We start from the raw sequence: 18,187 nt of genomic DNA, 5'->3' as shown, positions 1-18,187 counted from the left end.
AGGGGTTCAGCAGACCCTAGGCATGGAGATGCGGACAGATTCCTCATGAATTGTGGGAGTGGCTTGCATGTAAGGTGCCATGATTTGCACATGCTTGCACAGGTACAACTGGAATGCATCGCTGGCCCAGCACCCCTTCGTCTTGACAACTTTGAACAGGACATTGCGCAGCAAGTATTCAAGAGTTGAGCCGATGCAAATACCATGCCCTTGCAAAGGGTCCATCCCAGTGGCCTTAGCTGCCTCTGCTAGATGCGCTATGAATTTCTGCTTTGTGAGTACCCAGTGGCCTTTCTTGTGGCAATAAGAGAACAACGCAGAACTGGGAGAAGGGTCATTGACTCTCAAATGGTTGAGGAAGGCTTGCTCAGGGTCTGTGGGACCATTCTGCCTGGCAAAGGAAACATCTTCTCCGTCTCTTGCTGTCTTTGTGCGTGGGATGTGGAATACTCTCATTTTGAGGTTACTATGGTTGCGTTCGGTGCAGACATCAGATGGCTTAACATGAGTGTTGGGGTCAAAGGCTATGAGGGTGGGTATGGTGAATTTGCTGACCCTAGCTGTGCAAAAGAAGGTGGTGGTCAGACAGCTGTAGACTGAGGAGTTGAGGGGAGATTTGAGGTTAAGCTTGTTGCACAGCATGCAGATGAACTCGATGGTGTAAGGGCGTCTCTTCTTGCGCTTCAAGGACCTGGGGGTGAGATTGTCAGCTGCTCTGAGGAGGGAATCAATCTGCTCGTTGTTCAGGACCCACTGGTGACCATGTAGGATGTGCCAGGTGCGGACGCTGAAAACGTAGTTAGCTATGGTCTTCCCTGAGTAAGAGCCTGCCATGAATGCGATGAAGGCTGTGATGAGGATGGAGCTGGCTGGTGCACGGTCATGGTCTGGGATTGACCGAGCATCACAGAACATGTGGAAGATGAGCAGGCCAGAGCCATATGACTCGCAAGTGCTTTCAGCCCAAGCGTGAATCATAACTTCTTGGATCCTTACCATGTTGCGGGAAGCAAGGGAGCTGTGGGGGAGTCTGGTGGAAGCTGAGAGCCACATCTGGAGACGGTCTCTTGTGGTGCAGTGAGGGCGGAGAGCTGAGATGCATGGGGTGAGGTCAGCAGGATAGGTATGCTTCCAACACTTTGAACAATTCCTCTCCTTGTCTCTCAAGTTACCAGTTTGTGAGGGTGCACTCTGCATGAGCTGGTTGGAAATGGGCTTTGGTGGGAGCGTGAAGTGAGACTTGGGGAAACAGTCTGTGGGTCTCGGCTGGGTGTAGAGGGGCATTGAAGTCGACGATGAAGTTCCTGAGAGTGGGATCGATAGGAATGGGGGGCAGAAGTAGGGAGCAAGGAGGGTACTTTCCACAGGAAGGATTATCGGCTGGGTTGAGGGCGCTTGGAATGTATCATGTGAGGACAGTGGAGGCCACAGATTCTGTGATACTGTAGATGTGTTTGAAAATGCCATTAGTTGTGCAATTCCAGCTGTGTCCTTTCCACCAGCCCTCAACAACTCCCTGGTTGTCTCCATAAACCTTAACATAAGGGATTGGTCTGGGCTTGGGAGCATGAATGATGGTGAGGATGAGGAGCTCAAAACTGATGGCTTCCACCCATCCAATGTTGCGATTGTCAGTTTTCCAGCCAGGGATGAGTCTTCATGCTCTCTACCAACTGTTGATCCAAATTGCAATGCCCACACCTGAGCTAGCATCTGAGAAGGTGTTTGGGTCAAGTACTTCACAGGGACCAGAGATGGTCCTGTGAATGGTGGGCTGACAGAGAGTTGCAGTCCACCACCTGAGGTCAGCAGGGCAGTTCTGGGGTGGGGAGTGAGGAATGAACAGATGGTCACCAAAGATTGGGAGCATGGCTTCCAGCTTGGTGAGATAGGCTCTGCCAGCAAGAACAATGAGTGCGGTGTGCAACAGCTTACCATGGAGCTTTTGAACTTCAGCGAGAGTGTGATGAGGCTGCGCTTCCCAGGCAGCAATCACAGCCAGATACTTGTCCTTCTTCCTGGCTGTGAGTTTCACTGTGCGAGAGTCCAAGTTCCAAGTGAAACCCATGAATGGTGGATTAGAGCTGAAAGGGATATCCTTGGAGGGTTCCCATGGCATTCTGGTTTGTGCAGAGAAGAAGGTGACATCATCCAGGCAATAGGAGAACTTGGCATCTCTGGGAGAACGTGGGGACCACTGTGAAAGGTCAAGAATTGGGAAGATACAATCTTCATTGAACTCCTCTGATCATTCATCTGGGAAGGTGATCCCATGATACCATCTTCTGCCTCCGTCAGAGCGCATGCCTCCATTGGTAGCGATACCACGTGCCCAGGTTGATCTCTGCTCATTGTAACTGTCCAGGTGTTTAAGCAGAATGCAGAAAAATAGATGATCATTGACCCACTTTGAGAGTGGGCTGACACCTTTGCTGCAAAGGATATCTGTGCCTGCATCTGCAAGGCCCCTGTAAGTTCCAGCTGCTGATGAACATCCAAAGCAGAAACTGGTATCGACTGCAAACTCATCTTCTCCTGTCTGGACCACAAGGCCTGGGTACTGAGACAGGTGCAAGGGAATTGTTCTGTAAGCTTCAGCCACATCGTGAGTGGCTCCTTCAGAGCCAGGAGGGAGATGCCAGACCAAGAGAGATATTGTGGCAAAAGTGCCATATGTGCAAGGGTATAGATTCGAGTCAATGTGAGAATTAATAGATTGGACTGAGTGCAAAGGATAGTGAGAGATGTGCGATAAGTTCTGGATGAGGTGATATTTTCCTGGCTTGCCTGGCTTTGGGATAAGGGAGAGAGGTGCAGTTTGGAAGGGTCCAATGACTGACTCCAGGGTTGCTCTTGGCAGTGGACCCAGGTAGCATCTGGTCTCAAATTCCCTGATGAGGATCATGGCAAAAGCATTAGTGTGTTCAATGGTAGAAGGGTTATTAGGCGGGGTAAGGGTGACTGTAATGATAGGGATACTGCCAAAGAAACCATACTGTAACAAATGGGGAATATGGGGATATTTAAGTATGAGGCTGGATTTCATAAGGGCGACATGCCAGGCTTCCAGGTTGTATGGGGTGAGCACCTTAAGCATCCTGTCCTCAAGGACAGCTCTAAGCACCATGGTTTGTGTTTCCACAACCTGAACATTCATGCACGTGCTCATTGCTGATGCTTGTGCAACTGTTGGGATGCTGCCAATCATAGCATAGCTGGAGCCCCCAGGCATTGATGAGACAGCCTTTGGCATTTTGACGACAGAAGGTGGGAGTCTTTCTGTCCCAGAGAACCTCACTTTTGCACTTGTGGATGTTGTGGGTGAAATGGCTGAGACACAAGGCACAAGCATAATGGCCGTTTGGTGCTGCACCAATCTGAAAAAACTGTTGGTCTTGGGGAGGCTTCTTTTCGTCTTGTCTGGTGCGCTGGTAGTGCAGTGAGGTGGGATGAGGAGGAAGGCGACCAAAGGTGTTGTGTGGGGGGGAACGAGAGCAAGAGTGGATATGATGGTTTCCTCCTCAGGCCTGGGGATGGTGTGGGGCACCCTGGTCTTGGTTGGGGAGGTGCTGTGCTTGAGACGCAAGTTGCATCTGTATGAGGGGCAGCAGGAGCAGAAGCAAAGGTAGGGAGGAAGCAGCAGAAGTGTGGTAGCAGTGGAAGTGGAGGAAGAGGAAGCAGTGGTAGCACGGATAGGTAGCAGGTTTCACAGAGAGGGAGCAGGAAAGCAGTAGTGGTTAGTATTGGAAGCAGCACTGGGACTCTTTTTGGGAGGAACTGACCTCTGTGAGGCTTTCTAGACGTGACTTGTTCCAAACTTCCTCTGTCATGTTTTTAAGCAAAGTAAGATTGAAGATGCTGATGTCAAAAGCATTGTCGAGGACTAGAGAGTCATGCCAATCCTGATGAATGCAGGCTGCATACAGGAGCAGAGTGCATTCTCCAAAGGGTTCAGTCCTACAGGGATGCACCACAATGTTCATAAAGAACATGGTGATGGCCCATTGGCGCTTCTCAGGCCAGTTCAGCTTGTTGATGTAGAGGAGGAAACTGTTCTTTGTGAGGTCGAACTGGTGCCAATTGAGGCTATGGTCTTGAATGGCTTTGTGGGATGCTTTGAAGGATGTGACTGGCTTGAGGGTGATGAAGTCATCAACCCTTGTGAAACCAAAAGCGTCCTCTGCTGACAATTTTGCTTCATCTGAGGTTTCCTTGCAACTGTCAGGGCTAAAATACCAAAGCTCCATGTACTCAAAGGACTTCAACTTGTGTATGGCATACTGAGATGGATGAGGGGTGAGGGTGTCGCCTACCACCATTCCACACTTGAAATCGTTCATCTTGGGCTTCTTCTTCTCAGCTTCCTGAAGTTCATCTTCAGTTTCTTGTTCTAGGTGAAGATGTTCATGCTCTGTGTGTTCATGTGCTGTTTGTGCTGCTTCAGCTGTGAGACGAGCATCCTCATTGACTTGCGCAACCCATGCAATGCTTCTGTTGTCCCAGTCCTGCTGCCAGGCTGTGGTGAGGTCAGCTGCTACTTCCTGGTGCAATGCTTGTGTTCCACCAATGATGCAGTCTCTGAGAGCTTCAAAGGTGGGAGATGTGAAGTCGGGTTGGATATCCAGAGCCAGGTCTGATGTGATCCTGGCCATGTTGGAAGGACAGAGGTATTTATTATTATGGGTTCTTAGTTTTGAGAAAAGGGAAAATTGAAGAGGAGAAATGATGTAGGTATGGTGCAGAGGTAGAGAGGTAGAATAAGAGAAAAGAAATGCTTGATAGGACTAGAGTCTATGAGCGAGATGGGTGAGTGGAAACACAAGATGCTACTGGCACCTTCCACTTGCCTGAAGACCTTACTCTAATTCTTTGCTCATGCCTCATTATGTAATAGAGTGGCCACATCATGTCATGAGTGACCTGGTTGAACATGTCAACTAACTATACATCATCTTGTATTCATATGCCAAAATGTAATTTTGCACGTTTTTTGTGATGATTATCCCACACACCAAATCAGACATGAATCATGGTGTATTTTCTACATGCAGCAAGTGATCAGAACATTGTACAAAAGCATAGTATCGAGACAACAGACACCTTGGATTTACCTTGGAATGGCCCCTCCTTCAGATGATCCTGGCACTGCATTGGCAATGGGACTCCTGCTCCTGCAATGCCCATCTGTCAAAGCCTCACACTGATATGCATGCTAGTAGCCAACTTGACCTTCACGACCAGCTGGATGCATGTATTCTCCACAGATGTCTGATGGGGGAGGTCCATGCGAACAGTCATCCAGAAGTTCATGGTCTGTGTACCATGCGTCATGATAATATGGCTGTCTATTCCCACTGGCATCACAATAACCTGGGTTCTCATGGTAAGGAGCATAAGCATATCCTGGGTAAGGTTCACCACAGTCACCATAATACAAATATTCCCTCTGATAAGGGTACTCTCCTTCAGGTCATGGTCGCCTGGCATATGCATGCCAGCCCAAGTCTTCATGGTACATGTACAGTGGCTCAAAAAGTGACTCAATGTTTGTGACTTTTTGTGTAATTGCTGTATTATGAGCTAGGGTGTGAGAATATGACTAAGCCATAGGGAGGTGTGGGAAAGCTCTGCTTCTAAGCTTTATGTTTGATCCCTTCAGTGTGAGAAAATTATGTCATCAAGTGAAGATATGGTCAATTTAATTTGGTGACTCATTGAGACACTTTTGACTTTCAGTTTGACCAACACAATCTCTATAATTCTGGTACTTGGTGTTTCCTCCTGTTGCTCTAATTACTTCTGCCACTCTTCTATGCATAATATCTATCAATTTGAGGCATTCCTCATCAACAATCTTGCCTCACTCTGCTGCAACTCTCTCCCACAGCTGAAATAGCCCCTATTGTTATTATCATCAGCTTTTCTAATCTGTATACCAGGCAGATTGCCACCAAAACTTGTCTGAGCAGGGTTACTATCATTAGGATCATAAAAAAGTCATTCCAGATAAGAAAAATATCAAATTAGATTATCCTTTCAAGCTTACATCATATAACAAAAAATCTCTTGTTCATAATATTCCAACTAGGCAGGCTGCCAATGCTACTCAAGCTACCAAATTCATTAATGACATCATCTATACTGCTCTCTCCACTCAAATAGTCAGGGGTACTCTTAAGGCAGCCAATCTTAAAGTTGTAAACAGGCAGAAAAGCCTGTCCTGTCTTCAGCCTATATAGGAAGGAGATTTACCTTTGCTTTAAAGCCTCAATATTGGACTGTTGAGGACTGGAATAGGGCTACCTGGTCAGATGAAACAAAAATCAATAGGATGGGGTCAGATAGCTAGGAATATATGTAATGAAATGCAAAAGAACTACTAGAAGAAAGAAAGGTCAAGAAAACACTAGAGTATGGAATAGGAAATTTGATGGTATGGTGTTGTATGAGGTGGAATGGAGTAGGAATTCTCTGTAAGGTGGGTGGGAGGATGAATGTGAAGCAGCACATTTCAGTTTTGGAAAAGTATCTGCTCAGAAGCATGCAAGAATCAAGAATTAATGAAGAACACATTATCTTCTAACAAGATAATGACCCTAAGCATACTTCAAGTTGACCATAAAATGGTTTGAAAACCATGGCATCAGTGTGCTATCATGGCAAGTCCAGTCATTAGACCTCAACCCTATTGAACAGCCCTGGTAATTACTTAAGATATCACTTGCAGTCTATCAAGATCCTCAATAGGGTTATTTCAGCTTTGGGAGAGAGTTGCAGCAGAGTGGGGCAAGATTGTTGATGAGGAATGCCTCAAATTGATAGATATTATGCATAGAAGAGTGGCAGAAGTAATTAGAGCAACAGGAGGAAACACCAAGTACCAGAATTATAGAGATTGTGTTGGTCAAACTGAAAGTCAAAAAGTGTCTCAATGAGTCACCAAATTAAATTGACCATATCTTCACTTGATGACATAATTTTCTCACGCTGGAGGGATCAAACATAAAGCTTAGAAGCAGAGCTTTTCCACACCTCCCTATGGCTTAGTCATATTCTCACACCCTAGCTCATAATACAGCAATTACACAAAAAGTCACAAACATTGAGTCACTTTTTGAGCCACTGTATGCACCACATGGTGCATCACTGAGGTAATGATCATCATCGGGGAGTGCAGGAGAGCTGTCTTGATGAGTGTGCAGGTCACCATGAATGTATCAGGTGTCATGAGGCTCATGGGAGTGATTGTTGTGGCCCCACAAGGGTCAACATGGCAAGGTTCTGGTGCATCAAGGTTAGAAATGGTGGGCCAGGACAAATATCCTCAGATGGGGCACATGTTAGATTTTGCAGTAGTGGGGGAGGCACATCTTGGACATGGCCAGACTGTCCATTACCACCTGTGTGTTTGGCAGGAAGTTCAGTTTTACATGGGGAAGATGGCACTGCCAGAAGAATGGGTGCTTCAGTGACTTGCACAGAGGTCAAATGATCAACTAATGTCTCAGGCTGCACAGCTCTGCTATTATTCTGTGAGTCTTCATCTTCTTGCAAGAGACGCATGGTCTTGGTGAGAGCAGGTTGGCCTCCTTAGTCACTGGGCATGCACATCACACTGGGCTGATCTTAGTAAATCTTCAGACATTTATGTAGAGCAATACCTTTCACAATGTCAGGAGGTCCATCACACAGGTGCATTGCTGCATTGTCTGTTTAATTATCAGTCAGGATCACTACTGAACTGAGATAACCATCAAGACTTACCTATAGCAGGTTGTGATTGCTGTTCTTCATCTCCTGAGAACCCTACTGTGAGAGGAGATGAGTGCCCTCCTTTGGCATGAGCCTTGCCTGTGGCTTGTGCACTTGGCTTGTTCTCAATGGCCATCTCCTCCTCTAACCCAATTGGTTGTACATGCTTTTTCATAGCTTGTACAACTCTGGTATCAAGCTTCCATGAACGTGAATGTGAAAAATCACCATAGTCGGCATTATCCTCACTATGGATTTTGCCATTGGATGAGTTGAGAGGCTCCTCATCAGGCTTCTCAACACCATCTGTACTGGACAGAATTTCTATGGGAGCTGGCACTGGTTTAGTAGGGAGTCGCTTTGCAAGCTTAAATGGATGTGATGGAGGAGGTATGAGTACCTCGGAACGCAAGTTGGTTTTCTGGATGGTAGTCATGGTGTCTTTGGCCACAATACCCATAACATCATCCTGAGTGTGCGCTGACATGGGGACCTTTGGCTTCTTCCTGGTAATGGCAGAGCTGGCTTGAAGGTGTGGAGGGCCACCATAATCAAATGTTCCATTAACAAACATCTGCCTCACATTTGGAAAATAGAGTCTGCTGGAGGGGCCTTACCAATGATGACAGGCTCCTTGGAGACTATCACTGCACCTGTCAAATTATTATGAGCTACAGTGGTCTAATAAGTGTATCAGCACATACCTCCTATGGTTTTGGTTTGCCTTAACAATGTGCATTGTCTTTGCCTTCAACAAATGAGCAAGCACATTGACCTCATGTTGTGTCAGTCCTGCAAGACTTTACTCCATAAATTAATGTTATGAGATTCTCCTGGCATCAAACTCAAGTGTGCAGGATACCCCTCAATGCATAGATGGTCATTAGTGAGGGAACTAGGCATCAGGATCCATGAGGAAAGTCTGTCGGCAAACTTCCCACCAAGGTCCACTGAGAAAAAAATGTCAGGATCTCATAAAACCATGGACATGATGTGCTACATACCAACTTACTTGATGAGACCAGCCTTCAGCAATTTCAATGCATCCTTCTCCTTCTCTGACTCAGATGAGCTCACATCTGGGATCTCTATCAGCACCTGCTCTTGATCTCCTTCTGTGCCCTTGAAGGCCTGCTCCACAGCAGACAGTGAGATGGTGTTGTACACATGTGCTTTTGATATGCCCAATGATGGCATCATTACTAGCTTGGCAGCACTTTTGAAAAACTACAGAGGTATTAATACATAAAATACTTTCAAGGAGGGTAACACTTACACTGCCAGTGCTGGGCATTGTGTGAACATGGCCTAGTGACACATCTTCATTAACAATGTTACCACATATGATGATGGTGGCCTCAAACCCTTGCTTGCACAATGGTTTGATTATCTGTCAGCATGTTGAGTTCTCTGTAGGTATCAAGGATATCCTGATAAGTGTCTGGATAGCTTTTCTTGAAGAGCTCATAGCACTGACGGTGAACACCAGTGCCTGTAAGATCAATATATGGCACTGAGCAAAAAGCACACAGTATAAACGAATCACTTACTTGGTGTCATTGAACCATCCTGAGGAGGAGCGCCATCACCAAGCCTTACAAATTCCTGGCACATCCAGTCCTTGAAGTACCCTGCATAAAGATTCCAGTAGTTGGTGCTATTGATCACTTGACCTCAACTCTTCATCCACAGGTTGATTACCTGGTAGGACGGCATATTCATATTCTTTGTGGTATCATTGACAATGGCATCCAAAGCAGTGCACCCTTCTTTGAGTGCAGAGTTTGTCTCTGATGAATGTCGACCAGCAATGGGAGCATTATCATCATCCATCATAACATCAGACCCAACATGAGATATTCCAGTGGCTGATGGACTGAATGTGACTGCATGGTGACATGGCACACCAGCAGAAGGTGGAGCCAAAAGCTCAAAAGGCTTGAGGGGAGTTGGTGGGATGATATGCATCATCAGAACAGCTCCTTGAGGTGGCAAAGAGTTTGCTAACACTATGGATGAAAAATTCCAGGGCCCATCTGACCCATGCATATTGGGCTGTGAACCTCCCTGAGAGCTTGGACCTGCAACTGCAGGCATGAGAAGTGGTGAGGTCAGTAACTGCGAATACAAAGCCAGTGGGCTAGGGGAGAGTCTGGGAGCCTCATGTTCTATCAGAGGTGATGGCATGGGCCACAATGGCTGAACTCCAGATGGTATGGTAAGAAGGTTATAAGGAACCATGGAGTTTTGATCGAGAGCGCCATACTGGGGCTGCTGGGTGAATACATCCAAATTTTGAGGCATGACTGGCTGTGGCTGCTGGCTAGTGGGTGCCAATGTGCTGGAAAATAGATCTTGAGTCTGCGCAGGATGTTGAGCAGGCATGGCCTCAATGAAAGGAGAGTTGTGATGGCTGGAGTGCATCAACTCTAGCAGCAAGGACAAAGTCAGAAATCTGGAGAAAAGATCTTCAATAAGAATTACCAGATGTGAAGGTATTAGTGGTATAGCTGCTGGGAGCACAGGCTGCTTGATGTTGGATAGCAGCATCCCTTGCGATACCAATGTTGTGAGATGTGGGCTTGATTGTGCTCCATAGTCTTGATGGAGTGAGTTCTGTTAGCAGATCCTTGTATCAACCACCTCTGAACTGTTCCTGTGCATATCCTCCCTGTGTATATTTGGAATCCATAGCAGCAGGTGATAACACAGAAAGGTACACAGGAGGTGAGGATGCCTGGTCATTGGTAGGGTCAGAATAGTAGTCTGATAGATTAAGCTTCATACCCTTTGCGCAAGATCAGAGAAAATGACATGTAGCAATGAAAATACTCACTGGAATTGCAGATCCAAAAGGTGGGTAAAAAAAGGAGGGCACAACACCTCATACTTATATCAAAATTTAAGTGTGTGTGAAGGAAGTCCTTAATTTCAAGACTAAATAAGTTAGAAAAATGGAGGTATAGAAGCAAACAATGTACCAGACATCATGGAGGTCCACTGAGGAGGGTGTAGATGGTGAATTGGTGAACCTCTGGAGGCTCCAGAGGCTCCAAAGGGGGCTTGGTATCAAATGGCTTTGTGACTAAAGATTTCATTAATCCATGGCTGAAAATCTACTTCATGCCCAAGACAACACAATGTCAGAATTAGGTTAGTCCCAAAGAATGACCTATGTACATCTGCTATCTACATTTGATGATAGGATGGACTTTGATCAACATCTAAGGCACTTTGCAGGGTGACTTTCACTGTCACTAAATTGCAACTCTGACTCGTCCTCATCATTTGCACTGCCAGTCATGTCATCGTCCTTGGAACTGGATGGTCTCCCCTTGACAGAAGTAATGTGTGGGATAAGATCACTGGTATGCACACCAGATGGTTTTGGAACTGCTCAAGAAGCTGGTTGAGGAGGTGGTTGTGTGATTTCCACAATAACTTGGGTGCAACAACAAGAAGTAGGTAAAGAAGAAGGTAAACTAAGATGAGGAAGACCCTTTCTGTCGATTCAACCATCAGCAAATGCACACTGCCCATGGGAGTGTAAAGAGCAAGCTGAGGGGGCTTCTCTGATTACAATGGGGTCCTTTGATGTAGTGAGATGTGTATGAGCAGCATCACTCTTCACTGCTCAGATGGTGAGGGTGCCTGCCTTGAGGTGGTTGATGAGATTGATGCAATGGTAGTGGCTCAGATCATGGATGCCTTTGGTGTGAGAGAGAGAGAGGGGCGCAGCTCGCTGGGTATCAAGGTATCATTAGGGTAATTGGTGAGGACATACCTGAGGCGAGCTAGTTCCCTTGGGAGAGTTTTATAGGGGAAGTCAGCACTTGTGTGCCCACAGAGCATCCCACCAAGTGATGCTGAAATGATTTTTAGATAGGATGGATGTGTCATGATTAATCTTACCAGCAAGTGCCCTCATCCCACCCATAATACAAGGTATCCCATCGAGGTTTTTCCATTCTTTACTGAGGCAGGAGCCTCCAGAGACTTCAGTAGGTTGGGTGTCCTCTGTTGACATAGCTACATTGACAAGCTAGAAGCAGGTCAGTAACATTTGAACATCCAATTAGACAACTACTCACAATCCAAGAAACAGAAAAGATTGTGAATCTGTGAGTGTGGCAGAATCAATGAGGCCACAGGGTGAATTTGATGTGCTGTTGGTCATGGCCATCTTGCAGGAGGTAGTGCTTAGACAGTGTTTGAAAGTAGCACCAGCTCTAGATAACAATCAATTGATCATGTGCAGACCATGTGCAAGAGAAACCTTTGGAATGAGGAAAATTCTAGTAAGTTTGAGGAAGCTCAAAAATTTGAACTTTGAAGGTATGCCACTGCACTGGCAGCAGAACTTTCCAGAGATGGTAACATGTAGTGCCTCCCAACTTAATGAAAAGGTGGGTGCCCTCTACATTCAGACATTTTCACTTCAGTTTGATGTACATCAAGTCTCCAGGACATGTGCCTACAGTAGTAACAAGTTAACATTTCTGTTAAAAATGTGCAGTTTTTTTGAGAGGCTCATTTTCTCAGTTATCAGAGCCTCCAGAGGCTGTCAGACTACAAGGGTGACATTAAAATAAAAATTACCCAGAACAAAGTCATTGCTTAACTACTACATTCATTAAATAATTCCCATCTACAGTGTGTTGAGATTGAGAATGAGGCAATATAATGAATGTTGGAAGCTCTCCATATCATCCTCTTGCAATCCTGTAAGATGGAAACCTCATAAGACTGCCATAATCTCAGCTAGCACCCAAACTCTGCAGTCATAACCGTTTGTCTGCCGAGGTTGAAGCTGGAAAAATGTAGTTAGTAAGGACTGAGACTTCACAACAAATAAATTTACAATAAGTGGATGAGCTACCCATTCTCCAAGATCAAGTGATACCACAGGGTGGTGTCAACAAGCAATAGATAGTAGATGAGACACAAGTGTCATAATAGCCTATGTGGATAATGACAGTATTCCTGCATATACTATAATAATGCACTCGCTTTGATGTCATGTTGCCAAGGGTGCTCCTCAGCTAAACTGTCAAAAAGATAGAATTTCCTGGAGGAACAATGGATAACACAGAGTACCCAATGACCAACAGGAACTGGCTGATGAATGGGCAATATCCATACTTCCTTCTCCCAATAACACATCCACAAAGTTTGATGCCAGAGGATCTCATCAGGTGCATTGTATCAAATACATGGGAGGTTGTGAGTAGAGAGAATGGCAGTGTGCTGCACAGCATGTGTGGACATGTAGGTGTCATGCAGCAAGATTGCATATCCATTGAGACACACATCATTGAGGCATGCAGTAGGGGAACCAAGGAAGGAGATATCCCTTGGATCAAATATTTGTTCTGGGAAGCCATGCCAAGAGGGCCATATCTTAGCTGTACCTGACCTTTGTGTAGCAAAACTCAGATCCTTGTAGGGCACAGGTGATTCATCAACTTGAAGTATCTATCCATGGTTTCAAAAGAGCAAAGAAGATGGAAAATGGTGGTGTACTTTTGAAATTGCTTAACAAATGATTATGTTAGCTTTTCCCACATCACCAATATCTTCTGTATCTTTGTTAGCAGTGGCATCCTCTTCAAGGAAATCAGCAAATGCAATTTAATGTGCATCAACATCTGATGGCCCTGCTTTGAAGTCTGGGATGTCATCATCTTGGTGATCAATTTCCAGTGTTAATGCATCATTAATCAAACTGAGGTTGACTTCACTGGTTGCACCTCCCATAAGTGTCTTTATGACATCTGAAGCTTCTCTAGCATGACTAGAAAAGTGAGCTACAGAAGCAAATGGATTTACCCAGCATGATTGTAGCTGAAGAAAGTGGTCTCAGCAGGTTTGCAGCAAGAATATCAATGGTTGGTCTATTGAGATCGTCAGAAAATGGCAGAATGAAGCACTGGAATTACTTACTTGCATCAGAAGAAAACACAAGCTTTAAAGCAGAGAGCTCATCTCCAAAATAAGAGCACAGGTTGTCAGCTTCAATACTGAGACACTGCTGTTCCTCTTGACATTGATCATGTTTGAGGAGGGCACAGATTCCATCTCTCATGGCCGAATCATTCAACCAGCATGGTATGTCTCCTGCAGAGGGCGTTGTGATGATCATATTCCTGCTAGGCTTGCAATGGCCATCTTTTGATATAGGTGATGGAAAGCTACAAAACCATTGACTGCTTTTCCCACACTCAACCCGCTCCGGACATGTATTCCTGCACTCTGCAGACCCATGCATTCACTCCTGCACTGCGCACATACCTGTGGTTGATTTCCTGCACCTTTGGACTACCTTACAGATGTCCCACATCAGTCCATTGTCCATCCTACCTCATTGGTATGTATTTTGCCTTGCCTCGTGTGTTGTAACAAGTGTTGCAGCCTTATTACATGTCTTTACATATTCCTACTGCCTGTCTGTCCCATCCCTTCCATTTCCGAGAGGGTTTAGCTAGTATAAAGTGCCTAGAGTGACTACTTTGTATTTACTTCCCTTCTACAGTATTTCCTTCCCTTAGGTTTTACTTAGGAGCAGTCACCATTAGTGCGCGCTTTTAGCCCCTATTGGTTACCTTATACCTGGACACCTTGTCTTGACTTTCCTTACCCATGCAATCAATACCCTTGTCCTCACTTGTTACCTGCACCATTCCTTAAGACTTCCCTATCCCTTACCCTAGCATCATGCACTTCCTCATCAACTGCTCATCAACTGCTCATCAACTGCACTTCTGCATTCCCACACTCTACATACCTGCACACTTGTTCCCATGCTCTGCGCACTTTCGGGTCTTTAGTATTATTGGCCGTTCTCAGTAGCAATTCCCTTTAGGGTCAAACATTCTTGCTTGCAAGTGTAGCAGCTAGGCGGAGCATCAACCTACAACAATATTTTTGGTTAGGCACTTTAACAAGTGTCTAGCCATTGTTGTGTTTGCACAGCATAATCCAGATGTCCTCCATTAGGGTCTGGTCATTGTGCAAATCCACAAGTTTGGTTGGAAGTGCTGTTGGAAGTGGTATCCCCCACAAAGGGTCATAGAGGCTGTCTAGGCGCTCACAATAAGAGTTGAACTTATGAATAGCAGTCATCAGTGCTGGTTGTCTCTTTGCTATTGCTTTATGAGTTTGTTGATGAAGCTTCATGCCTGATATGTTGGAATTAGTTTGAAAGTAAAATGATTGATTTGATTAGGTCTTACCCAAAGCTTGCTGAGCCACACCAACCGCCCTGTCCAGTTTATCCCACTCAAAAAAACTACCAATTGCACATTTGTGTATATTGATCTTGAGGTCATGTGTCATCAGAAGGGTATGGATGAAATCCAGATTGACACCTTGAAGCTCTGGAAACCTGTCCTGAATGTTGAGTGAAGCATAGAGCATTTCGACCTTCTCCATTAGACATTGGTGGCCCCTCTCTAAACCATCAAGAGCAACCATGGTGTTATCCGATGCTGCCTCCCTTTCAAGCATGGTGTGGGTGGTCTGCAAGGCCTGATTTGAAGTGGCCATATCAGCCTGTAAAGCAAGAACTGTATCCAGTTCTTTTTTGAGACATGCAGGAGCATCTGATAAGAAGCCAGTCAGCAATTAATGAAAGCACAAATATGTATGACTTACAAGCATGAATAGATAGTTTCAAATGTCGTTGATCAGCCCACAATGACCATAGATCTTCAATAGAGACACCACAGGTAGTGAGGACATCCTGCATGGCATTTGTTTGAGTCTTAATGCCATGAATTTGTTGCTTGACCCAATCACTGAGGTCTGTGCACATTTCAGCTCTGATGGTGGCTGCCTGGTGGTCTATAAGCCATGGATGTCGCTGACACTAAAGCATGCCAGAATGAATATGTGAAGTTGTGTGAAAAGGAGATGTACTGACTGATGATGATTGCTGAGTACCAATCAGATGCACAAGTCATGACCAAAGTCACTTAGTGCCTTCTCCATCCGATAAACTGAGTCCACTGCACATACAGGGATTGTAGATAAGCTGGCATCCCCACTCATGTCCATAGGCATGCATAGCTGTTGTTGCAAAGCAGAGGCATGAAGTAATACAAGTGTCTAGAATGTCATACTGCAAGTTGTTACTAGGTGAATACACAATGAATGATTGCAAAGCATACCTGTGAAAGTGAACAAGATAGTACACAGCCAACATCATACAAAGTAATGACTGTTGCATTGATAGGAAGAAGTGAGAACAGATGTTCTAATAAGGTGACAGCATATTTCTGCTGCTCACCAGGCGTATCATAGGTGACAGGTGTCTCTTGCAGCCCTGGAAGTCTCTTCTGGTACATGAGTTGTACACTGTGTAGATTCCCTTATGAAGGGGATGTGTGTGGTGCAATGTGATCATTCACAGGATGGCCCTCTGGCAGATTTTGCGTAGCAGCTGTTGAAAGGGAAGGACATTAGTGTGTGCATCAAGGAGATCAGTAGTGGTAGTTCTCATTCCCCCCATTACCATGGTTGTTGCCATTCTTTGAACTCTTGCCATTTTCAAGGTGAAGCCTCTCATGCCTTGTCCTGCCACTTTTACTCCTTGTTCTTTTGCTATGAGGCCTTAGCACCACACATCAGTGGCATAGAGCATTTTAGGGATTACTACACCCTTGTATAACTTCTTCAGTAGGTGGCCATGGGCTCCTTTCATTACATGTGACATTCTTTGACATGCCATTGTGTATTTGGTGCCTTTTGCTAGTGCATACATCACATGCTCTTTGAATGTGAGCTCTTCATCTACTATTACCCCTAGGAACTTGTGGAATTGGGATGGTTCAATGACATGTCTGCGGATGGTGATGGATGGTCAGGGGATGGGAATGCTTTTTCCTGTTCTGTTGGGGTCTGGCATTTGTCTGTGTGATACACATAGCAAGGCCATTTTGTCTAGTTTGAAGTCAGCATTGTGGTCTCTACTCCAGTCTAAAGCGCCCCCTTGTTTTTCCATCATGGTTTTGAGCTTCCCATTTGCTTCTTCGTAGCTCTTGCCTCATGCAGCTATTGTGATATCATCTATGAAGCCCAGACTAAGTTCTTTTCAGTGTGGGTTGGGGTCAGCGATATGAAGGATGGGAGAGTTATAAAATAGGAAACCTATTACTGACAAGGGGCATCCTTGGTCAACCCCATTTGAGATGTTGAATTGGGCTGAGCGGTAGTCATCAAAGTGCAAGGTGGTCAGTCTATTGCTTAGTCATCTTTTGTACCAGTTGATATATTCAAGTGAGATGCCTACTTGTCACATGTTGTGAAGCATTCAGTTGACTACTATGCTCAGGAATGCCGCCTTGACATCTAGGAATAGGATTGATACAAAGTGGTCTGTCAATGCCCAGGCATCTGTTGCAAATTTTGTCAGTAGGTGAAGGGAGTCTACTGTTGACTTTCCTGGGTGGCCTCTGAAGTGTGTGGGTGGGAGAGGTTGTGGTGTTCGGCTATATAAACCAGGTCATCAGCAATGCATGAAGATAGGATCTTACCCATTATGTCAAGCAGTGTGATGGGCCTGTAGGCTTTCAGTAGGCTATAGTTTGGTCTTCCTGGTTTACAGAGTACTATAGTAGATGAAAGTTTCCAGTCCTCTGGGTAGTAGTCAAGCTTGAATGTTGCATGGAATATTGGTCCCATGTACGGAATAAGCAGGTCTTCACATTTCTTGTATATGCAGTTGGGTACTCTGTTTGGGCCAGGAGCTTTGAACGGTGAGAGTTTGGCTATTGCTTGGGAGATTTGGGTGTCAGTTATGGGTGTGAACTCACAAATGGGTGAGATATAATTGAAATTGGGCTTAACATATTCATCTTCTGGGGGAGGTCAGAAGAAGGTCTTGTAGAGTAGCTTACTCTTTCTTTCATTGTTCTGCATTACATTGTTGCCTCCCAGATCTTGTGGGTCTTGCAAGGTCTTGATTCTCATGTGAACTTGGTCTGTAGGGTCACTGGCTGTGTATCTGTGGAAGTCCCAAATATTAGTAGGTGTTAGTGCTTCAAGCCATTCTTCCCAGTGTTCCTTCTTCACCTTCTTGATGTTTTTGGAGAATCAGTTGTGGGCAATGTGGAACTCTTTGTGGATAGGGTCTTGTCTCCTGGCCAGTCAGTCTCTAGCTTTCCATCCAAGCTTGTGTACTTGCTTTCATTCAACATCTAGGTCTGACGACCACCATTGTTTGATGTATGGTGATTGCTTGGGTAAGGTGTATGAAGGTTTGCTAGAATTGATCTATGGTTTGGATGTCAGTGGGTGGTGAAGATGTGTCTAGGTAAGTAGATAGGGCTTCTCTAAAGTCTTTCCAGTTGATGTTTCTGAAGTTTGATTGTGGTGACAGGTTGATGTGTTCTGGTTGTAGGTCTATGGTGCTAATAATTGGGAGGTGGTCAGTGAT

General features: G+C 45.2%; 3 protein-coding genes across 3 annotated transcripts; all 3 read right to left on the bottom strand.

Annotated features, from left to right (window-relative positions):
• Positions 1–3,737: 3,737 nt before the first annotated feature.
• BJ212DRAFT_1285560 (uncharacterized protein) lies at positions 3,738–4,652 on the bottom strand (the record flags this gene model as incomplete). The annotated part of the gene is made up of 1 exon (XM_041331892.1): positions 3,738–4,652. One exon carries the CDS (start codon positions 4,650–4,652, stop codon positions 3,738–3,740), a length of 915 nt encoding a protein of 304 aa, XP_041186383.1.
• A 2,581-nt stretch (positions 4,653–7,233) lies between these two features.
• On the bottom strand, positions 7,234–8,326 carry BJ212DRAFT_1487250 (uncharacterized protein; the record flags this gene model as incomplete). The annotated part of the gene is made up of 3 exons (XM_041341252.1): positions 7,234–7,589; positions 7,662–7,709; positions 7,765–8,326. 3 exons carry the CDS (start codon positions 8,324–8,326, stop codon positions 7,234–7,236), a joined length of 966 nt encoding a protein of 321 aa, XP_041186382.1.
• Positions 8,327–9,110: 784 nt separating this feature from the next.
• On the bottom strand, positions 9,111–9,423 carry BJ212DRAFT_1285586 (uncharacterized protein; the record flags this gene model as incomplete). The annotated part of the gene is made up of 2 exons (XM_041331895.1): positions 9,111–9,244; positions 9,318–9,423. Coding segments are annotated over 2 exons (240 nt in total), but the record flags the coding sequence as incomplete, so codon positions are not given.
• Between the last annotated feature and the right edge of the window lie 8,764 nt (positions 9,424–18,187).

Source organism: Suillus subaureus (genome assembly GCF_016647635.1).
Source record: "Suillus subaureus strain MN1 chromosome Unknown BJ212scaffold_74, whole genome shotgun sequence".
Classification (NCBI taxonomy): Eukaryota; Fungi; Basidiomycota; class Agaricomycetes; order Boletales; family Suillaceae; genus Suillus; species Suillus subaureus.
The sequence above is the reverse complement of the archived record's forward strand: the minus strand, read 5'-3'. Positions and strand labels throughout refer to the sequence as shown.